Source organism: Oncorhynchus clarkii, chromosome 3, assembly GCF_045791955.1.
Source record: "Oncorhynchus clarkii lewisi isolate Uvic-CL-2024 chromosome 3, UVic_Ocla_1.0, whole genome shotgun sequence".
NCBI classification, from domain to species: Eukaryota; Metazoa; Chordata; class Actinopteri; order Salmoniformes; family Salmonidae; genus Oncorhynchus; species Oncorhynchus clarkii.
The window spans coordinates 49,087,356-49,110,302 of NC_092149.1; the positions used below are offsets into that span (position 1 = coordinate 49,087,356).

Genomic DNA, 22,947 nt, shown 5'->3' on the forward strand with positions numbered 1-22,947 from the left:
TCCAGGTGTGCAAAGCTCTTATAGACTTACCCAGAATGACTCGCTGCTATAATCGCTGCCAAAGGTGGTTATACAAAGTAATGACTCAGGGGTGTGAAGACTTATGTAAATGAGATATTTCTGTATTTTATTTTCAATAGATTGGCAAAAATGTCTAAAAACACATTCACTTTCTCATTATGGTTACTGTGTGTAGATAGGTGAGTGAAAATGTTTTTTTGAATCCATTTTGAATGTGGAAACCATGTGGAATAAGTCAAGGGGTCTGAAAACTTTCTGAAGGCACTGTATATACTGTATGTAATATAAACAAATCTCTATGGGGGCTGATTTAGGTGTGATGTATGGCCAAGTGTCCCTTCCCACAATGCAATGGGCTTCACCCAGCAATCCCAGGGAATCAATCTCCATCAGCTACGTCAGCGCGGCTCCTTCCGTCAGCGACACGTCTGCAAAGCATGCACACACACTGCCTCTCTCTTTCATACACACACACACACACACACACACACACACACACACACACACACACACACACACACACACACACACACACACACTGTAAGTGCTGTGTGTGTCAGCAAATCCCAGCCGCTAAGATCGTTTTGCTGTGGGAATTTTTTTTGCTCTGTTGCCATGTTGCATAATTTCACCCAAGAGTGGGTGGACCCCAAACTGCATTTCTGAGAATGCACATGTGTTTACTCAGTGGGCTTGTGCATTAATACATGTGGATCTGCCTGCATGTGTGTGTGTTTATGCGTCGGTGCGTTTGTGTGTGTGCTTTTGTACATCTTCACATGTGTGTGAATGTCTGTTTGTATATGTGTATGTGAGTGCCGTCTTCATCCTCCTCCTCTATAGTGCAGGCCAATGATTAACCAACCAACTAAATTAAAAGGGATCACGTGAAGGATAACTAAACGTCCCCTTTTCAAGACCCTGTCTTTCAAAGATAATTCATAAAAATCCAAATAACTTCACAGATCTTCATTGTAAAGGGATTAAACACTGTTTCGCTTGCTTGTTCAATGAACCATAAACAATTAATGAACATGCACCTGTGGAACGTTCGTTATGACACTAACAGCTTACAGACGGTAGGCAATTAAGGTAACAACTTAGGACACTAAAGAGGCCTCTCTACTGACACTGAAAAACACCAAAAGAAAGATGCCCAGGGTCCCTGCTCATCTGCGTGAACATGCCGTAAGCATGCTGCAAGGAGGCATGAGGACTGCAGCTGTGGCCAGGGCAATAAATTGCAATGTCATACTGTGAGACGCCTAAGACAGCGCTACACCGAGACAGGACGGACAGCTGATTGTCCTCGCAGTGGCAGACTATGTGTAACAACAACTGCACAGGATCGGTACATCCGAACATCACACCTGCGGTACAGGTACAGAATGGCAACAACAACTGCCTGAGTTACAACAGGTAGGCATAATCCCTCGATCAGTGCTCAGACTGTCCGCAATAGGCTGAGAGAGGCTGGACTGAGGGTTTGTAGGCCTGTTGTAAGTTAGGTCCTCACCAGATATCACCGGCAACAACGTCACCTGGGCACGTCGCTGGACCAGACAGGACTGGCAAAAAGTGCTCTTCACTGACGAGTCGCGGTTTTGTCTCACCAGGGGTGATGGTCGGATTCGCGTTTATCATCGAAGGAATGAGCGTTACACCGAGGCCTGTACTCAGCAGTGGGATCGATTTGGATGTGGAGGGTTCGTTATGGTCTTGGGCGGTGTGTAACAGCATCATCAGACTGAGCTTGTTGTCGTTGCAGGCAATCTCAATGCTGTGCGTTACAAGGAAGACATCCTCCTCCCTCATGTGGTACCCTTCCTGCAGGCTCATCCTGACATGAACCTCCAGCATGACAATGCCACCAGCCATACTGCTCGTTCTGTGTGTGATGTCCTGTAAGACAGGAATGTCAGTGTTCTGCCATGGCCAGCGTAGAGCCCGGATCTCAATCCCATTGAGCACGTCTGGGACCTGTTGGATCGGAGGGTGAGGGCTGGGGCCATTCCGCCCAGAAATGTCCGGGAACTTGCAGGTGCCTTGATGGAAGAGTGGGGTAACATCTCACAGCAAGAACTGGCAAGGTGCAGTCCATGAGGAGGAGATGCACTGCAGTACTTAATGCAGCTGGTGGCCACACCAGATACGGACTACTTTTGATTTTGACCCCCCCCCCCCCCCCTTTGTTCAGGGACACATTATTCAATTTCTGTTAGTCACATGTCTGTGGAACTTGTTCAGTTTATGTCTTAGTTGTTGCATCTTGTTATATTCATACAAATATTTACACATGTTAAGTTTGCTGAAAATAAAGGCAGTTGACAGTGAGAGGAGTTTTGGAACAAATGTCTGGTGTTGTTATTTTACTAAGCCCCAAAGCTCCTCCCTGTTTCTGTCTGTTGAATGAATCCATTCTGTGATAACCCTTTCGCTCTTACCCAATGCTGTTTTGTAATTCTATTTATCCTTTATGTCACCAAAAGAGAGTCCTGGCTAAGACAGATGGCAACATGCATTTAGGCTAGGAGTGTCACTGTTAAACAAGTAGTGTAGCCAAAGTGTGGATTGTGTCCATCTCACATATTGACCCTTTGTGCCATATACTGTAGAGCAGTGGATCCCAAACTTTTTATAGTCCCGTACCCGTTCAAACATCCAACCTCCAGCACCAGGGTCAGCGCACTCTCAAATGTTGATTTATTTCAATCATTGTAAGCCTGCCACACACACACTATACAATACATTTATTAAACATAAGAATGAGTGTGTGGGAAGTGACAAAGAGCTCTTATAGGACCAGGGCACAAATGATAATATAACAATAATAAATAATTTTGCTCTTTGCTTAGCTATCTTACATTTACAACCTTATTTGTTCATCAACAATGGTGTATTACTCACCACAGGTTAATGATAAGGGTGTGCTTGAAAGGATGCACATAACTCTGCAATGTTGGGTTGTACTGGAGAGTCTCAGTCATTTTCCACACACAGTCTCTGCCTGTATTTACTTTTCATGCTAGTGAGGGCCGAGAATCCACTCTCACATAGGTATGTGGTTGCAAAGGGCATCAGTGTCTTAACAGCGTGATTTGCCAAGGCAGGATACTCTGAGCGCAGTCCTATCCAGAAATATGTCAGTGGCTTCTGATTAAATACAATTTTCACAGAAACGCTTGTTGCAATTTCGATGAGGCTCTCTTGTTCAGATATCGGTAAGTGGACTGGAGGCAGGGCATGAAAGGTATAACAAATCCAGTTGTTTGTGTCGTCCGTTTCGGGACTACCTGCGTAATTGCGCACCCAACTCACTCAGGTGCTTCGATATATAACATTTGACATTGTCCGTCAGCTTGAGTTAATTTGCACACAAAAAATCATGCAATGATGGAAAGATCTGTTTGTTGTCCTTGTTAATGCTGACAAAGAGCTCCAACTTCTTAATCCTAGCCTCAATTTTGTCCTGCACATTGAATATAGTTGCAGAGACCCTACCCTGTAATCCTAGATTCAGATCATTCAGGTGAGAAAAAACATCACCCAGATAGGCCAAATGTGTGAGAAAATCATCATCATGCAAGAAGTCAGACAAGTGACTGCATATCATTGCATAGTGCAGAAAATACATGAGAGTTCAGGGGCCTTGCTTTAACAAAGTTAACCATTTTCACTGTAGTCTCCAAAATGTATTTCAAGCTGTCAGGCATTCCCTTGGCAGGAAGAGCCTCTCAGTGGATGCTGCAGTGCACCCAAGTGGTGTCGGGAGCAATTGCTTGCACACGCATTACCACTCCAATATGTCTCCCTGTCATGGCTTTTGCGCAATCAGTACAGATACCCACACATCTTGACCACCAAAGTCCATTTGATGTCACAAAGCTGTCCAGTACTTTAAAATAGCCTCCCCCGTCGTCCTGGTTTCCAGTGGTTTGCGGAAGAGGATGTCTTCCTTAATTGACCCCTGTAAACAGAACGGACATATACCAGGAGCTGTGCCAACTCATCCAGCTGTAATGCATATAATTCACTGGCTTCTATGCGAAGCAGTAATTATTTCAAAACATCTCCTACCATGTCACTGATGTGTCGTGAATTAGGCATTGATGAAGGCATTCTCTGTATAGTTATTTTGGCCTTTTCCCCCAGCATTGTCCCAGCCATATCCACGGCAGCAGGAATAATTAAGTCCTCCGCAATAGTATGGGGCTTGCCTGTCCTAGCCATTCGGTAGCTCACCATATAAGACGCTTCTAGCCCCTTCTTATTAATGGTATCTGTTGCTTTTATACATGTCTTACTAATCTAAAGTCGTTAATTTTCGCTCAACAAATTCCTGTGGCTTATTTTTCAAATTGGCATGTTTTGTTTCTAAATGTCTGCGCAAGAGTGAAGGTTTCATAGAGTTGTGAGATCGTACTTTTGCACATATAACACACCGTGGCTGAGGAAAGGCACTACTCCCAATATAAGTGAACCCCAAATAAATGTAGTTCTCATCATATTTGTGCCTCTTCGATGGTCCAATGTCCCTGTTGGTACTAGCAGTACTACTGTTGGTAGTAGCAGTACTACCAGTAGAGCTGGTATGCGTCTCTATGGACGCAGACCTTACCATTTATCTATTTTCGAGCAAACGGATTGAGCAGCAGCTACGTTTGGCTACATACGGACCGTTAGTGGTATTCCCGCGAGAAAGTAAAGGTTATTCAATCAATTAAATGTATTTATAAGCTTACATGTCACAAAGTGATTCCATAGCCCGCAGGTAGAACAGTTGAAACTGGAGCAGCAGCACGACCAGGTGGAATGGGGACAGCAAGGAATCATCAGGCCAGGTAGTCCTGAGGCATGGTCCTATGGCTCAGGTCCTCTGAGAGAAAGAGAGAGAGAGAGAGAGAGAGAGAGAGAGAGAGAAAAAGAGAGAGAATTAGAGAGAGCATACATACACCGGATAAGACAGGAGAAATTCTCCAGATATAACAGACTGACCCTAGCTCTCCAACACATAAACTATTGCTGTGCAACATATTTTTTTTTTTTTTTTAGAGGAATGGGAGATTCGATATAGGCCTATAGTTTTTTTTATATTTTCTAGGCCAAGGTTTGGCTTTTTCAAGAGAGGCTTTATTACTGCCAGTTTTAGTGAGTTTGATACACATCCGGTGGATAGGGAGACGTTTATTATGTTCAACATAGGAGGGCCAAGCACAAGAAAGATCTCTTTCAGTAGTTTAGTTGGAATAGGGTCCAGTGTGCAGCTTGAAGTTTTAGAGGCCATGACTATTTTCATAAATGTGTCAAGAGATATAGTATTAAAACGCTTGAGTGTATCCCTTGATCCTAGTTCCTGGCAGTGTTGTGCAGACTCAGGACAACTGAGCTTTGGAGAAATACGCAGATTTAAAGAGTCCGTAATTTGCTTTCTAATGATCATGAAATTTTCGTCAAAGAAGTTCATGAATTTATCACTGCTGAAGTGAAAGCCATCCTCTCTTGGGGAACACTGCTTTTTAGTTAGCTTTGCGACGGTATCAAAAATACATTTTGGATTCTTCTTATTTTCCTCAATTAAGTTGGTAAAATAGGATGATCGAGTAGCAGTGAGGGCTCTTCGATACAGCACGGTATTGTCTTTCCAAGCTAGTCGGAAGACCTCCAGTTTGGTGTAGTGCCATTTCCGTTCCAATTTTCTGGAAGCTGTTTCAGGGCTATTTTCTGTTTACCAGGGAGCTAGTTTCTTATGACAAATGTTTTTTGTTTTTAGGGGTGCGACTGCCTCTAGGGTATTACGCAAGGTTAAATTGAGTACCTCAGTTAGGTGGTTAACTGATTTTTGTACTCTGACGTCCTTGGGTAGGAAGAGGGAGTCTGGAAGAGCATCTAGGAATCTTTGGCTTATCCGAGAATTTATAGCACGGCTTTTGGTGATCCTTGGTTGGGGTCTGAGCAGATTATTTGTTGTGATTGCAAACATAATAAAATGGTGGTCCGATAGTCCAGCATTATGAGGATAAAACATTAAGATCCACACCATTTATTCCACGAGACAAAACTAGGTCCAGAGTATGACTGTGGCAGTGAGTAGGTCCAGAGACATGTTGGACAAAACCCACTGAGTCGATGATGGCTCTGAAAGCCTTTTGGAGTGTGTCTTTTTAACTTTTGAATTTTAAAGTCACCAAATATTTGAATATTATCTGCCATGACTACAGGATCTGATAGGAATTCAGTGAACTCAGTGAGGGACGCTGTGTACTGCCCAGGAGGCCTGTAAACAGTAGCTATAAAAAGTGATTGAGTAGGCTGCATAGATTTCATGACTAGAAGCTCAAATATTTGGGGGGTAAATTTAATTTTGCTATCATAAATGTTAGCAACACCTCTGCCTTTGCAGGCTGGCTAACAGCCTGCTGCCTGGCCTGCACCCTATCTCATTGTGGAGCTAGGGGAGTTAGAGCCCTGTCTATGTTCGTAGGTAAGATGAGAGCACCCCTCCAGCTAGGATGGAGTCTGTCACTCCTCAGCAGTCTAGGCTTGGTCCTGTTTGTGGGTGAGTCCCAGAAATCTACAAATTCTATCTTTTGGGAGGGGCAGAAAACAGTTTTCAACCAGCAATTGAGTTGTGAGAATCTACTGTACTGCTCATCACTCCCCCTAACTGGGAGGGGGCCAGAGACAATTACTCGATGCCAACACATCTTTCTTCTTTCTGATTTACACGCTGAAGCTATGTTGCGCTTGGTAACCTCTGACTGTTTCATCCTAACATCGTTTGTGCCGACGTGGATAACACTATTCCTTTATTCTCTACACTCGCCAGTTTTAGCCTTAGTCAGCACCATCTTCAGATTAGCCTTAACGTCAGTAGCCCAGCCCCCTGGGAAACAGTGTATGATCGCTGGATGATTCGTTTTAAGTCTAATACTACAGGCAATGGAGTCGCCAATGACTAGGGTTTTCAATTTGTCAGAGCTAATGGGAGAAGCAGAGACCAGAGAAGGCTCGGCCTCTGACTCCGACCAGTTGCTTAAATGGGGAGAACCGGTTGAAAGTTTCTGTCGGCTGAATTAGCGACACCGGTTGAGCATTCCTACAGCATTTCCTTCCAGAAGCCATGAGAAAATTGTCAGGTTGCGGGGACTGTGCCAGGGGATTTATACTACTATCTGTACTTATTGAGGGCACAGATGCGGTTTCATCCTTTCCTACACTTAAATTACCCTTGGCTAACGATTGCGTCTGAAGCTGGGCTTGCAGCATGGCTATCCTTGCCATAAGGCGATCATTCTCCTGTATATTATGAGTACAGCGACGGCAATTAGAAGGCATCATGTTAATGTTACTACTTAGCTTCGGCTGGTGGAGTTCCTTATGAACCATGTCCAGATAAAGCGTCCGGGGTGAAAAGTTTAATGAAAAAAGTAGAGCGAGGGGAAATAATACAAATATAAAACGGTAATTAAAAAGTAAAAAACATAAAGTTGGCAGATAGTAAGGTTAGCAACAAACTGCGCAGCAGCACCTAAACAAGTCTACACGTTGTGACCGGAGAGTGGTTAATGTGATTAGATGTTAAGTACTTGACGAGGCTACCTGTATTTGACATTGTATTGTTATTTCGCTGAACACTAGATGGTTTAATTTGATTTTTGCCAGTGAAACGAGGCTACTAAAAAAACTTTTTTTAATGTATTTGGCGTACCCCCAACGGCATTGAGCGTACACCTGGGGAATACTAGCTGTAGAGGAATGAAGCTACTGTATGTTTGAATTGAAGCTGTAAAACATATCAAAACTAGGTTTCACTTGTTGTACCAGCAAAACATAGAAACACTGTACTACCAACTTTCTACCACTAACTGGTATACAAATTAATTGAGAACTTTGGTTCAGGGTTTGGCATGTGTGTACGTCATGTGGCGTATGTGTTACGTAACAGGGTCTTTGTCTCCAATTCAAGCAATGAGGCCACAGCTGAAATAGTGCTTATCTACTTGTTCAAAAACTAACCACACTGGAAGTTATTCACTCCAGCGCTGTGTCCTGCCCAGAAGAGCATTTCCTCCTCCCTCCTCTCAATACACTCTCAATGCCCCCTTTGTGCCCATATCCCTCATAGCCTCCACCCCCAAAACCCATGGCGTCACAGAGATGATTGTTACCCTATTCCATGATGAGAGTGGCAGGTTTTTCTCTTCTTTGTATTGATAAACTCTGTGACATTTTGAGGAGGACCTCTTTTGTTTGACCCTAAACCCCACCTAACTCTCTCTTCTGGCCAGTGTCATTGTAGTGCTGCACTCTACTCTTGAACTCGTAAAATTCTCCTCTTTGAGATGAGTGCCCCGCTGTGAGCTGGTACAGTAGGAATGAGTGGGGATCCTTTTTGAGATTCACACACATAGAGAAGCACACAGACACACACACACCACTCCTCTCAAACGTGAGCATACTGCACCCTGTTCCTGGTCCACACATATTGTGGCAATGCTGGCACGTACACACACACACATACACACACACACATAGTAGTAGCTGTCAGTACTTTTTTTCTTTTGTTTGCAGCCTATTGTCAATCCCAACATCACACAACTCCCATCGTGGTACAACTCCTACCGCCACACTCTACATCAAACACCATAGTGTGTAACAAAAAGCCGTCGTTAAGAGTATCATCTGTGCCGTGTAGACCTACAATGAAGACTCATTAGCCTTTTGCCAAAGCTGAGCATTATTAAATGAAGTCAGGGGGATATTCTATTCTATGGGTCATTCAATGAATGGGCTCCGATTGGACCTGTAAGTTTGTGTGTCTGAGAAAAAGCCTTGGGAAAGGCTACTGTGTCCTCTCGTTTTTGATTGAATCCTACGTCATAAAGGAACAACAGCCATGGAAAATGTCGGTAACCCCCGCTTTCTCTCCCCAGTCGACGTGAGCATGGCACTGCCCTTGCAGGTGCCCCCGGCTGCCATTCCCATGGACCTGCGCCTGGACCAGCCCTTTGGCCTAGCACCACGACCAGATGACCAGTGCCACCAAGGACAGGTCCCAGGTCAGCGGGAGCAGCAGCTGCAGCAGGAGTTGCTGGCCCTCAAACACAAACAGCAGATCCAGAGACAGGTGCTCATCGCTGAGTTCCAGCGGCAACATGAGCAGCTCTCACGCCAGCACGAGGCCCAGCTACAGGAGCATGTTAAGGTGTGTGTGTGTGTCCTCTCCTCTCCATCTTTTTAGTGATCTCTCCTCACCACGCAACTTATTCGACCCCTCATCCCAATCTTACCCCCCCATCACCCGCTGCTCTTCCCCCTCCCTCCATCTCTCCATCCCTCCTTCCCCTTTGCTCGAGGGCTGTCTGGATTTCTGCAGAAAGATTTTCATTGCAACAGGGACTTGGCTCAACAGAATGTGGTAAGGACAGAGGGGATGGGTGTAGGAGAGGACATGCATGTATGCGTGTGTGCGTTTGTGTGCCTATGCCTGTGCATGCCAGTGATAAGTGGGTCAGCTGTTTGTTCACCCACACCCGCCCACAATTTCTACTAACCCATCCCCAATCACCCGACTACAAGTGATAAAGTGATCTGAGGCCAGCACCCGACCCTAACTTGCAAATCTAGAAAATACGCTGTAGCGTAGTCAGAGATTTTTTGACAGTGGGTGTGGGATTTTTTGTTGTTGTTGCCTAATTCAGATAGGTCTTTGTTACTGCTTATAATTTACTACATTTTGTTAGTCAACTTGTCTATAATTAAATACATGAAGCTTCTCTTCTGACAATACTTGTCGCCACTAGAAGACTAAATAAACCCTTGCTCACCAGAAAATATGTCATACATCAATCGAATTAATGTTTCAATCTAGTTGACATTGGTAAAGTTTTCTCTTTCATCTCTGCTTCTCTCCAGCAGTAAAGATGTTTAGGGAGCGGGGAGAAAATGCAAAGATTTTCCATGCAAAATGACCAAATGACATTAGTTTGACCGTTGTTAAGTTAATTACAAGCTGTGAAAACGACCCAACATGTTTCTGATGAGACTTAAGTTTGGCTTGGATGCATATTTTATGTGGTTAAAATACTCTCAGCTTTTACAATGCTGATAAAGAGGGCACCTTTACAGACGGTCCCTAACTAATCATTCATTCTCTCAAGATGCTAAAATATATAATATTTCTCCACTCCTGTTCCAGAGTCCAAAATCTACATTTGGTGTATCGTTCTACCGCAATAAGTGCTTAATTCTGTTCTGCAGGAGTTGATATTATATTACTCTACATGTGAGAGGTTATAAACCTACAGTCGGTGTCCAGATTTTAGTTAATATTCCTTGTAAACCATCTGAACAGTAGGCTAAAATTCCCTTGACGTGCCATATTTGAAGTCCCCGTCTTGTTAGTGTCAAACGTCAGATAAAAATAATGAAAGAAAAACCTCTATCTAGCCTATAGATATGAATTGCACAAGAATCATACAGTATATTTATGGATTTTTAATGCATTGTTTTCTCTTTATTCCAACTGCCCGCCCGCCCTTCGTCCACACAACATTTCATGACCCTAAACCCACCCGCCCTGTGGATATAACCGTGGGGACTGCGGATTATGAGTCAACCCGCGCTTCACTAGCGCATGCGTGTGTGTGATGTAACTGGATCTGCCGGTTACGTTGGGCTGCTTTTCCGATCTTAATAGGAACCCCGTCCTTGGGAAACTGTGTATGCATGTGTACCACCGCATATGTGTGTGTGACAGTGAGAGAAACTGCTCGCTTTGCAAACAGGCCTCCACGGTGTTGCCACGGGCCGCAGCCTCAATCAGCCAATGGGAGCGAGGCAGCCCAGGCTAAAAATAACTCTGTCTGAAAGCTCCAGTCACAGCAGCCAGTGGGCTTCAGCACCAGGTAGGGTGGGATGCACAGTGATTGGCACATCACTAGCTCTACATTATGCCTTGACAGCATGCTGACTGTTTTCTATTTTGCTCTGTTCCAGTCAACACCCACCTGTACTGGTTGAAATTATGCAAACACTCTCCATAGTGAGGCTTTTATCATTCAGTTATTTAGGCATTTAGTCTCACTCTTGATGACTTCTTAAAGAGTAACTTTCATTTAAAAAAAAGTCTTAGTGATAGTGAAACAAGTCAATTCTGGTCTTCATTTTGACAGTTTGTTGCAAAAGTGATATATTTTTACTACTTTTAGTTCAACTCTACCATTGAATTAAAGCAGGAAGCACCAGTGACTCGGTCTATAAACAAAGTGGTCAGATGAAGCAGATGCTAAACTACAGGGCTGTTTTGCTAGCACAGACTGGAATATGTTCCAGGATTCTTCCGAATAGCATTGAGGAGTAGACCACATCAGTCACTGGCTTTATCAATAAGTGAATCGAGGATGTCGTCCCCACAGTGACTGTACGTACATACCCCAACCAGAAGCCATGGATTACAGGCAATATTCGCACTGAGCTAAAGGGTAGAGCTGCCGCTTTCAAGGAGCGGGACTCTAACCCGGAAGCTTATAAGAAATCCCGCTATGTCCTCAAACGAATCATGAAACAGGCAAAGCATTAATACAGGACTAAGATCAAATTGTACTACAACGGCTCCAACGCTCGTTGGATGTGGTAGGGCTTGCAAACTATTACAGACTACAAAGGGAAGCACAGCCAAGAGCTGCCCAGTGACACAAGCCTACCAGACAAGCTAAATAACTTCTATGCTCGCTTCGAAGCAAGTAACACTGAAACATGCATGAGAGCACCAACTGTTTCGGATGACTGTGTGATCATGCTCTCCACAGCCGATGTGAGTAAGACCTTTAAACAGATCAACATTCACAAGGCCACTGGGCCAGATGGATTACCAGGACGTGTACTCCTAGCATGCACTGACCAACTGGCAAGTGTCTTCACTGACATTTTCAACCTCTCCCTGTCCGAGTATGTAGTACCAACATGTTTCAAGCAGACCACCATAGTCCCTGTGTCCAAGAACACTAAGGTAACCTGCTTAAATGACTACTGCCCCTTAGCACTCACGTCTGTAGCCATGAAATGCTTTGAAAAGCTGTTCATGGCTCACATCAACACCATTATCCCTTGAAACCCTAGACCCACCCTAATGTGCATACCGCACCAAAAGATCCACAGATGATGCAATCTCTATTGCACGCCGCACTGCCTTTTCCCACCTGGACAAAAGGAACACCTATTTGAGAAGTTGACTACAGTTGACTACAGCTCTGCATTCAACACCATAGTGCCCTCAAAGCTCATCACTAAGCTAAGGACCCTGGGACTTAACAGCTTCCTCTGCAACTGGATCCTTGACTTCCTGACGGGCCGCCCCCAGGTGGTAAGGGTAGGTAACAACATATCCGCCACGCTGATCCTCAACACGGGGGCCCCTCAGGGGTGCGTGCTCAGTCCCCTTCTGTACTCCCTGTTCACTCATACTGCATGGCCAGGCACGACTCCAACACCATCATAAAGTTTGCTGATGACACAACAGTGGTAGACCTCATCACCGACAATGATGAGACAGCCTATAGGGGGGAGGTCAGAGACCTGACCATGTGGTGCCAGGACAACAACCTCTCCCTCAATGTGATCAAGACAAAAGAGATGATTGTGGACTACAGGAAAAAGAGGACCGAGCACGCCCCCATTCTCATTGACGGGGCTATAGTAGAGCAGGTTGGGAGCTTCAAGTTCCTTGGCGTCCACATCAACAACAAACTAACATGGGCAAAGCACACCAAGACAGTCATGAAGAGGGCACTGCAAAATCTATTCCCCCTCGGGAGACTGAAAAGATTTGTCATGGGTCCTCAGAACCACAAAAGATTTTACAACTGCACCATCGAGAGCATCCTGACGGGTTGCATCACTGCCTGGTATGCTAACTGCTCGGCCTCCGACCGCAAGGCACTACAGAGGGTAGTCCATATGGCCCAGTACATCACCGGGGCCAAGCTTCCTGCCATCCAGGACCTCTATACCAGGCGGTGTCAGAGAAAGGCCCTAAATCATCAAAGCCTCCAGCCACCTTAGTCCTAGACTGTTCTCTCTGCTACCGCACGGTAAGCCATACCGGAGCGCCAAGTCTAGGTCCAAGAGGCTTCCAAACAGCTTCTACCCCCAAGCCATAAGACTCCTGTACAGCTAACCAAATGGCTACCTAGACTATTTGCAACCCCCCACCCCCCTCCACTCCGCTGCTGCTACTCTCTGTTATTGTCTATGCATAGCCACTTTAACAACCCTACCTGCATGAACATAATTATCTCAAATGCCTCAACACTGGTGCCCCCGCACATTGACACATTGACTCTGCACCGGTGCCCAATGTATGTAGCCCTAATATTGTTATTTACTGCTGCTTTTTAATTATTTGTTTTTCTTATCTCTTACTTTTTTAAACTTAGGTATTTTCTTAAAACTGCATCGTTGGTTAAGGGCTTGTAAGTAAGCATTTCACTGTAAGGTCTACCTACACCTGTTGTATTCGGCGCATGTGACAAATACAATTTGATTTGAAATTGTGATGTAGAGGCACCTTCAGAAGGGAGGGGTTCGGTATGAAATACACTCCCTTCTAGATGTGCTGGGTGGTACCACCTCAAGGCTTACTATAAATGCAGGTGACAGCGCGCCTTATTTGGTAATGGTCTTGGTAAGTGGAGTGTGCCATGATGCTTCTCTGACTAGACAATTGACGTTACACAAAATTCAAAAGACAGTAAGGCACATTTCCGCATATGATGACATTTTTGCTTACCCTTTCATACACATCTATGTGCTTTTACGAAGAAAATAAACATGTAGGCTATGAGGATTATGTTTTTATATTCGTAGCTACATCCATCGTAACAAGAAATACAGTATTTCTACATTGTAGAATAATAGTGAAGACATCAAACTATGAAATAACACATACGGAATCATGTAGTAACCAAAAAAGTTTTAAACAAATCAGAATATATTTTTATATTAGATTCTTCAAATTAGCCACCCTTTGCCTTGATGCCAGCTTTGCACACTTTGTCTCCTCTGAACAGTTGATGTTGAGATGTGTCTTTTACTTGAACTCTGTGAAGCATTTATTTGGGCTGCAATTTCTGAGGCTGGTAACCCTAATGAAATTATCCTCTGCAGCAGAGGGGTCTTCCTTTCCTGTGGCGGTCCTCATGAGAGCCAGTTTCATCATAGCGCTTGATGGATTTTGCGACTGCACTTGAAGAAACTTTCAAAGTTCTTGAAATGTTACTGATTTACTGACCTTCATGTCTTAAAGTAATGATGGACTGTCTTTTTTCCTTGCTTATTTGAGCTTGAAGAATATACAAATATATTTTGATTTTTGATTTGTTTAACGCTTTTTTGGTTACTACATGATTCCATATGTGTTATTTCATAGTTTTGATGTCTTCACTATTATTCTACATTGTAAAAAACAGTAAAAAATAAAGAAAAGCCCTTCAATGAGTAGTGTCCAAACTTTTGACTAGTACTGTAGATGACAATGTTGGTAATGTCAACTCGTTTTTCCCCAGATCAGTGTGACTGATTGGTGGTGCAGTCCACTAACAGTTGGCTCATAGTTCAATAGTTGTGAGTTCTAATCCCACATGGGGCACGATATCTTTTTTTTCACATCTTTGATTTACAATATTCATCCCATGCCCACACACTTATAATTCTGAAAAGTAAAAGCAGACATGTGAGAGGGGTCATCCTGGAAGTAGTTGTGGGCTTTATGCATTACCCAAGACCATTCTGTGAGTTCATTTGACCATTGGAAAAAGAGCTACTGCGCAAATACTGCATTGCGGGTTGGATTGAATTGAGCCCCTAAACTTCATTTTCAGGGGGATTATTTTTTACGCAACACTGCAATAAATTTGAGTCCACATAAAAAAAATATGAATGTTAGCCCCATGGAGTATTTGAACTTACACCGCAAGTGGCTATAGACGTCAGGAACTGTGTTGCTTGTGATGCCCCTCAACTAAGTTTACCCACCCCCAAATAAATATTTATGAACAATTCCCTTCACTCACAACTTCTCATCTGAATGCAATTTTTGGAAATTTGAGTGTTTCCCAGCTGATATGAAATCTGCAGGGGACACTTGCTGTTGAAATCTAGTGATGTTGATGTCAGCCAGTGGTGTTAGATGTTTGCCATTGAAAGGAAGTGTGTCTGTGTGTGTGTGTGTGTGTGTGTGTGTGTGTGTGTGTTTAGAACCGTGTGTTTTTTGTTTATCTAGATGAGGTGATATCAGACAATGTGTGACCATGTCTCCCCCCTCTCTCCCTTCCATCTCCCTCTTCTTCTCCCCCATGTCCCTTCATCCCTCTCCATCTACCCCATCTCTCTCTCCAATCACTGTTCTCCTCCCTCTCCCCATTTCCTATGCACTACCAGATGCCCTGTAGCAGTGCCATCAGCAGGCAGTTGTATCAACATTGCAGTAAAGTTTGTAGTAACGTTGTGTTGCAGCACCAGCAGGACCTCCTGGCTCTGAAGCATCAGCAGGAGCTGCTGGAGCACCAGAGGAAGATGGAGAGACACCGCCAAGAGCAAGAGATAGAGAAACATCAGAGGGAGCAGAAACTCCTGCTGCTTAAGAACAAGGAGCGTTGCCAGGAGAGTAAGTGGCTCAGAATTACATCCTTTTTCTTTTTTTCCTTTCTCCCCCCTTTTTTTCTCCCCAATTTTGTGGTATTCAGTTGGTAGTTACAGTCTTGTCCCATCGCTGCAACTCCCGTACGGACTCGGGAGAGGCGAAGGTCGAGAGCCGTGCGTCCTCCGCAATACAACACGGACGACGCTGGGTAAAGGGCTTCAATGCCGAAATCCTAAAGTATCCTTTTAAGTGCCGTAGTAAATTGCCTCCAGTCTCATAAAAGTCAGCACGTAGGCCCCGAAATGTGATTTAAAATGTGTCTGTATTAGTAATCATCATGTGCCGTGTGTCCCGTCCCCCACGCTCGCTGCTTCACCGCTTGACATGTTAGTCACTTGTTGTCAGCTCTGTCTTATTCTCACTCATTGTGTTTCTTCTTGACACACACTTGTACAGACATATGCACACGCACACATACACACACACACTTATTTTGCTCCCTTTTTACTCTTGCTCTTCTTCTTTTTTCACTCTTTCCATTTTCTCTCTCTCCATCTCCCCGTGTGGAGGATCCCCTCTGGGAAGTGTTAACGGTGTGATGGCGAGGTGGTAATTGAAGAGAGAGCTGTGAGAGAACACACCTTGTGATACCTTGTTTAAAAAATAACAAACACACCAACACACTAAAAAAGCCCATTTAACTGCCACTGTCTCGGTGGAATTCCCATGAAAGCATGTATTTTCACCTCTATGGAATCTCTGTGTGACTCTGCTCCAACAGATTACAGTTCTGGGCCCAGTTTGCCGATAGCGATGGAATTTAGGCTTACGAGTGTTTTAACGCTGCATATTTCCTTCGACGGCCGAAGATGTAACACGCGTTTCCCAATACACCATGCAGAGAGAACGGTCGGTCAGTGCGTCGTTGGAACATGTGTCGATACTGATAGGATTTAAGGAAAGGGAGCGCTGCTCTCAGATCAGCTTTCTCTGTTCAAATCTTTCCTGAACATTAGAATTATTTCACCGTACTGACAAGGGATCAGCACCTGGAGAGATATTACCACATACGGCTGAAAATATTGAGGCGGCCTACTCTAATGAAATAAAAATGCATTAAATCACTAATTTGGCACATCATTGTGCACATGTTAGGCTGCACATCATTAAATATGTTGAGACAAATTAAATAGAGTAGCCTACAAGTAGCAAATATAACTAAATTGATTGAACATGAAATGTATTTGAATATGATTGAAAAAGGCCTACAGTGCCTTCAGAAATATGCATACCCCTTGAATTTATCTACATTTGGTTGGTATAGGCTGAATTCAAAATGGATCAAATACAAACAATTCTCACCCATCTAGAAAAATATTTTTTTTACATTTTTGCTTAATGTATTGAAAATTTAATACAGAAATACCTCATTTACATACGTATTCACACCCCTGAGTCAATACTTTGTAGAAGCACCTTTGGCAAGTCTTTCTGGTTAAGTCTCTTAGAGCTTTCCACACCTGGATCGTGCAACATTTGCCCATTATTCTTTTCAAAATTCTTTAACTTCTTGACCATACTTGAGACGCAGACGTCTCAAGTATGCACCTGGAAATGCAAATGCGCTACGCTAAATGCTAAATGTACTCGTTACAACTCAATCCTTGATCAAAATTCACAAGCAGGGTATTGAATTAAAGCTACACTCGTTGTGAACCTAGCCAGCAAGTCAGATTTTTAAAATGCTTTTCGGCGAAAGCATGAGAAGCTATTATCTGATAGCATGCACCCCCCAAAATGCCAGCACGACACGTAAACAACAGATTTTGCGGTAGCCGGCGCTACCCAAAACGCAGAAATAAAATATAAAACATTCATTACCTTTGACGAGCTTCTTTCTTGGCACTCCTATATGCCCCATAAACATCACTATTGGGTCTTTTTTTCGTTTAAATCGGTCCATATATACCCAAAATAGCTTTGTATGGAAGCTGTGTCATTCAGAAAAAAACATCGTTTTTAAACGTTGCGTCATTTTTAAAAATTAAAAAAGTTGATGATAAACTTTCACAAAACACTTCGAAATCCTTTTTTAATCCAACTTTAGGTATTAGTAAACGTTTATAATCTATCAAAATGATTACAGGGCGATGTATATTCAATAGGTCTTCGCTTGCAAATCAATGGCTGCTAATGTCTTCATTAACAACATCCGGGTGAAGACTGGGAAAATGGATGCCAGATAGATGGATTTTCCAACAATTAATTCAATTGAAAATGACGACAATGGCGACATCGTGTGGAATTTGTATGAATTGCAGGCAGGTCGATATTAAATTCTGTTCTCTTTTAACAACTCGTGGAAGTGACTTATGGAAATTATTTTTAGCTTTCAGAGAGCAGTTTTTCTTGCGTTTTTCAATGAAACACACGATCTGTTATAGTCACAGCCGTGATTTAACCAGTTTTAGAAACTTCAGAGTGTTTTCTATCCACACATACTAATCATATGCATATACTATATTCCTGGCATGAGTAGCAGGACGCTGAAAAGTTGCGCGATTTTTAACAGAATGTTCGAAAAAGGAGGGGGTAGAAGTAAGAGGTTTTAAGCGCTGACAAATTGGTTGTTGAACATTGCTGGACAACCATTTTCAGGTCTTGCCATAGATTTTCAAGTAAATTTGAGTCAAATCTGGAACACTTCATTAAAGGTATTGTTGGATATTATCATCCTAATCCTAATATTATTCATATATAATATAAGACAAGTACTGGAAGCAATAGAACACGATGACAATTCTGGGAAACCAGGCCTGGCAGTCATAGCAGACTTTGAAAAGGCCTTTGATAAAGTACGACTGGGATTTATATAAAAATTCCTGGACTATTTTAATTGTGGAGAATCTCTTAAAGGTGTAAAATAGTAAATAACGGCTACTTCTCAGAAAGTATTAAATTGTCAAGAGGAGTAAAACAAGGTTGTCCACTATCAGCAAATATATTTATTATGGCAATCGAAATGCTATTCAAATCCGATCCAACTACAATATCCAGGGTTTAAAAAAACAAAGGTGTTATTGTACGCTGACGATTCATGTTTTCTTCTTTCAGTTATTTGAAAATTAAATAATATCCTAAATATAATTATTTTTTATAACAAGCCATAGAAAGCTGGTTACAATTTCAGTTTAATCCACCAGAAAATACAGAACAAATATTACAACAAATATTAAACTAAAATATACTAATTGATATAAAAAATATATATTTATTATACATTTGAAATAATATACATATTTACAATAAAATATATATGGGGGATTGGAAATAATGCAGACAATTACATTGATAGAAGCCACAATCCATCTACAATATTAAAGCTGATCTACTACCTAAAAAAACATACAACATAATAATTTAACTCGGCCACTCAGGAACATTCACTGTCTTTTAGTTTATTGTCCTGAAAGGTTAATCCATCTCCCAGTGACTGGTGGAAAGTAGACTGAACCAGAATTTAATCTAGGATTTTGACTTTTAACTCCGTTCCGGTTCTTTTTCATCCTGAAAAACTCCCCAATCCTTAACGATTACAAGCATACCCATAACATGACGCAGCCACCAAACATAACACTTTATATTCTGGACAAAAAGTTAATTTCTTTGCCACATATTTTGCAGTAGTTAGTGCCTTATTGTAAACACAATGCATGTTTTGGAATATGTTATTCTGTACAGACTTCCTTCTTTTCACTCTGTCAATTAGGTTAGTATTGTGGAGTAACTACAATGTTGTTGAGCCATCATCAGTTTTCTCCTATCATAGCCATTACACGCTGTATCTATTTTGAAATCTCTGAGTGATTTTCTACCTACAGTGTGTGCACTAACTGGATGCATTGATACACCATCCAGTGTCCAGGTGCCCTTCTTTGCGAGGCATTGGACAACCTCCCTGGTCTTTGTGGTTGAATCTGTGTTTGAAAATCACTGCTCGACTGAGGGAACTTACATATAATTTGTATGTTTGGGTTACAGAGATGAGGTAATCGTTCAAAAATCATGTTAAACACTATTATTGCACACAAACGTTTACTCCTGAATTTATTAGGCTTGCCGTAACAAAGGGGTTGAATACGTATTGACTCAAGACATTTCAGATTTTCATTAATCTGTAAAATATTTGAAAACATAATTCCTCTTTGACATTATGGGATATTGTGTATAGGCCAGAGACACACAAAAAAAACACAACAAAATGTGGAAAAAGTCAATGGGTGTGAATACTTTCTGAAGGCACTGTATAATATATTTTAATAATGCGTTTTCATTTGAAGCATAATTTTATGCTTCACTTGTTTATATCAATTGCAAAGACATTGTCTGCTTTGTATTTTAGTCAACTTTGTTCGGAAGTTATCGGTGGACGGATAAACCATGTGATTTTATGTTGAGCGGCGATCTTCTGTGTATAAAGCGACGCGGGAAGGCAAAAAATGGTCTGACGATGCAGTTAGCTGTTCTTACGAGTGATCTGAGGCAGGCGTTAGAGCAAAAGCGTTTTCAAGTGATACGTTAATAATGATGGTTCCGGGAAACAGCTCGGAGATTTAATGATGCTCCTACGAAGGTTCTAAAGATGAACTTAGCCTTAAGATGCTTTTTGGGAAACCGGGCCCTGTTCAGTCACTCCTTCAGGCTGCATTCTATAGTAGTATTTCACTCAGAATGATTCCGTGTTGTTTAATTTCTGTTCCCCCATTGGATTCAGTTTAATATTACTTTTCAATTATATAGAAAGGCTATATTTTAACTGAATGTCATTGGGGCATGTAAAGATCTATATTCAAGTTTAATCCAACAGCAAGGAGGAACCACATCTGAAGCGGGAAACAGAATGATACGTGTTCCTCCAGGCTATTCTGAAGGTTGTATTTGTAGTACTTGTCCTGTCATTTTGTAGTCCCTAATCCTTAGCTTCTCGCTCATCTCTCCCAGGTGCAGTGGCCAGCACAGAGGTCAAGATGAGGCTGCAGGAATTTGTCCTGAACAAGAAGAAAGCCCTGGCCCAGCGCAGCCTCAACCACTGCATGTCTACTGACCCACGATATTGGTACGGGTGAGTATCTTACCCACACCCCACACCCTTACTCTTACCCAACTATAGGTAAAGTTGAACTTACTTATGCTGGTGCAATGCGCCAAATAATGACATGTCAGAACTCTCTGTTCTTCATGGAAGCTGCATAGCTTCCTATTTTGTTGCCTTACAACCTGGATTTAAAATATATTTTTTGGGGGGGGTTGTATTATTTGATTTACACAACATAACTACCACTTTAAAGATGCAAAATATTTTTTATTGTAAAACAAACAAGAAATTAGACAAAAAACAGAGCACTTGAGTCTGCATAACTATTCACCCCCCCAAAGTAAATACTTTGTAGAGACACATTTTGCAGCAATTACAGCTGCAAGTCTCTTGGGGTATGTCTCTGTAAGCTTGGCACATCTAGCCACTGGGATTTTTGCCCATTCTTCAAGGCAAAACTGCTCCAGCTCCTTCAAGTTGGATGGGTTCCGCTGGTGTACAGCAATCTTTAAGTCATACCACAGATTCTCAATTGGATTGAGTTCTGGGCTTTGCCTAGGCCATTCCAAGACATTTAAATATTTCGCCTTAAACCACTCGAGTGTTGTTTGAGCAGTATGCTTAGGGTCATTGTCCTGCTGGAAGGTAAACCTCAGTCCCAGTCTCAAATCTCTGGAAGACTGAAACAGGTTTCCCCTCAAGAATTTCCTGTATTTAGCGCCATCAATCATTCTGTCAATTCTGACCAGTTTCCCAGTCCCTGCTGATGAGAAACATCCCACAGTATGATGCTGCCACCACCATGCTTCACCAAGGGGATGATATTCTTGGGGTGATGTGAGGTGTTGGGTTTGTGCCAGACATGATGTTTTCCTTGATGGCCAAAAAGCTACATTTTAGTCTTATCTGACCAGAGTACCTTCTTCCATATGTTTGGGGAGTCTCCCACATGCCTTTTGGTGAACATCAACTAAGCTATTTTTTTCTTTAAGCAATGGCTTTTTTTCTGGCCACTCTTCCGTAATGCCCAGCTCTTTTGAGTGTACGGCTTAAAGTGGTCCTATGGACAGATACTCCAATCTCCGCTGTAGAGCTTTGCAGCTCCTTCAGGGTTATTTTTGGTCTCTTTGTTGCCTCTCTGATTAATGCCCTCCTTGCCTGGTCCGTGAGTTTCGGTGGGCGGCCCTCTCTTGGCAGGTTTGTTGTGGTGCCATATTCTTCCATTTTTTTGTATAATGGATTTAATGGTGCTCCATGGGAAGTTCAAAGTATAACCCAACCCTGATCTGTACTTCTCCACAAGTTTGTCCCTTGGTCCCTTGGTCTTCATGGTGCCGCTTAGTGGTGTTGCAGAATCTGGGGCCTTCAGAACAGGTATATATATATATATACTGAGATCATGTGACAGATCATGTAACACTTCGATTGCACACAGGTGGACTTTATTTAACTAATTCTATGAATTCTGAAGGGAATTGGTTGCACCAGATCTTATTTTGGGGCTTCATAGCAAAAGGGGTGAATACATATGCACGCACCACTTTTACATTTTTGAAATATATATATATATATATATATTTTTTTTAAATAAGTATTTTTTTTTCACTTCACCATTTTGGACTATTTTGTGTATGTCCATTACATGAAATCCAAAAAAAAATCCATTTATATTACAGGTTGTAATGCAACAAAATAGGAAAAACTCCAGGGAGTGGAATACTTTTGCAAGGCGCTGTAAGCAGTATGGTAATAGCTCCATCTCTCCTTCTGATACTAGGTAGAATTACCTCCATATTGCTTGCACCTTATGCAATCCACTCAGTTCTACACAAGTGTACATGGGTTAAAGGCTAAATCAGTGGTATTCAAAGTTGGCGTTACCCTAATGGGGCGTCAACATTTGTATTCATTTTTTATTCACTTTTTGGTGGGGGTGGGGGGGATAATTAAGATTACAAATTATTTTATGGGACAATATACAAACGTTTTTGAGAAAGATAAATTTGAATACAAAAATATATATAGAGTAATTGTTTTTATTGGTTTATTTGCATTTTGATATGAAAGGAAAAGGGCTATCTAGAGATGAAAATGTAATGAATTGAAGGTTATTTGTTGATGTAAAAATAGACATTTATCGATATGTGTTATTAGATTTGGGGTGGGAAAATTCTGGTGGAAAAAATGGGGT

At 42.3% G+C, this 22,947-nt stretch overlaps 1 protein-coding gene across 1 annotated transcript in view; it reads left to right on the forward strand.

The window, feature by feature from the left end:
- Positions 1–22,947, forward strand: part of LOC139405996 (histone deacetylase 4-like) — a 170,795-nt gene that overhangs the window by 65,301 nt on the left and 82,547 nt on the right. The window contains exons 2-4 of the mRNA XM_071148452.1: positions 8,955–9,226; positions 15,535–15,685; positions 20,663–20,783. Of these exons, the coding sequence (XP_071004553.1) occupies positions 8,955–9,226; positions 15,535–15,685; positions 20,663–20,783 (544 nt within the window). The remainder of the gene's footprint in view (positions 1–8,954; positions 9,227–15,534; positions 15,686–20,662; positions 20,784–22,947) is intronic.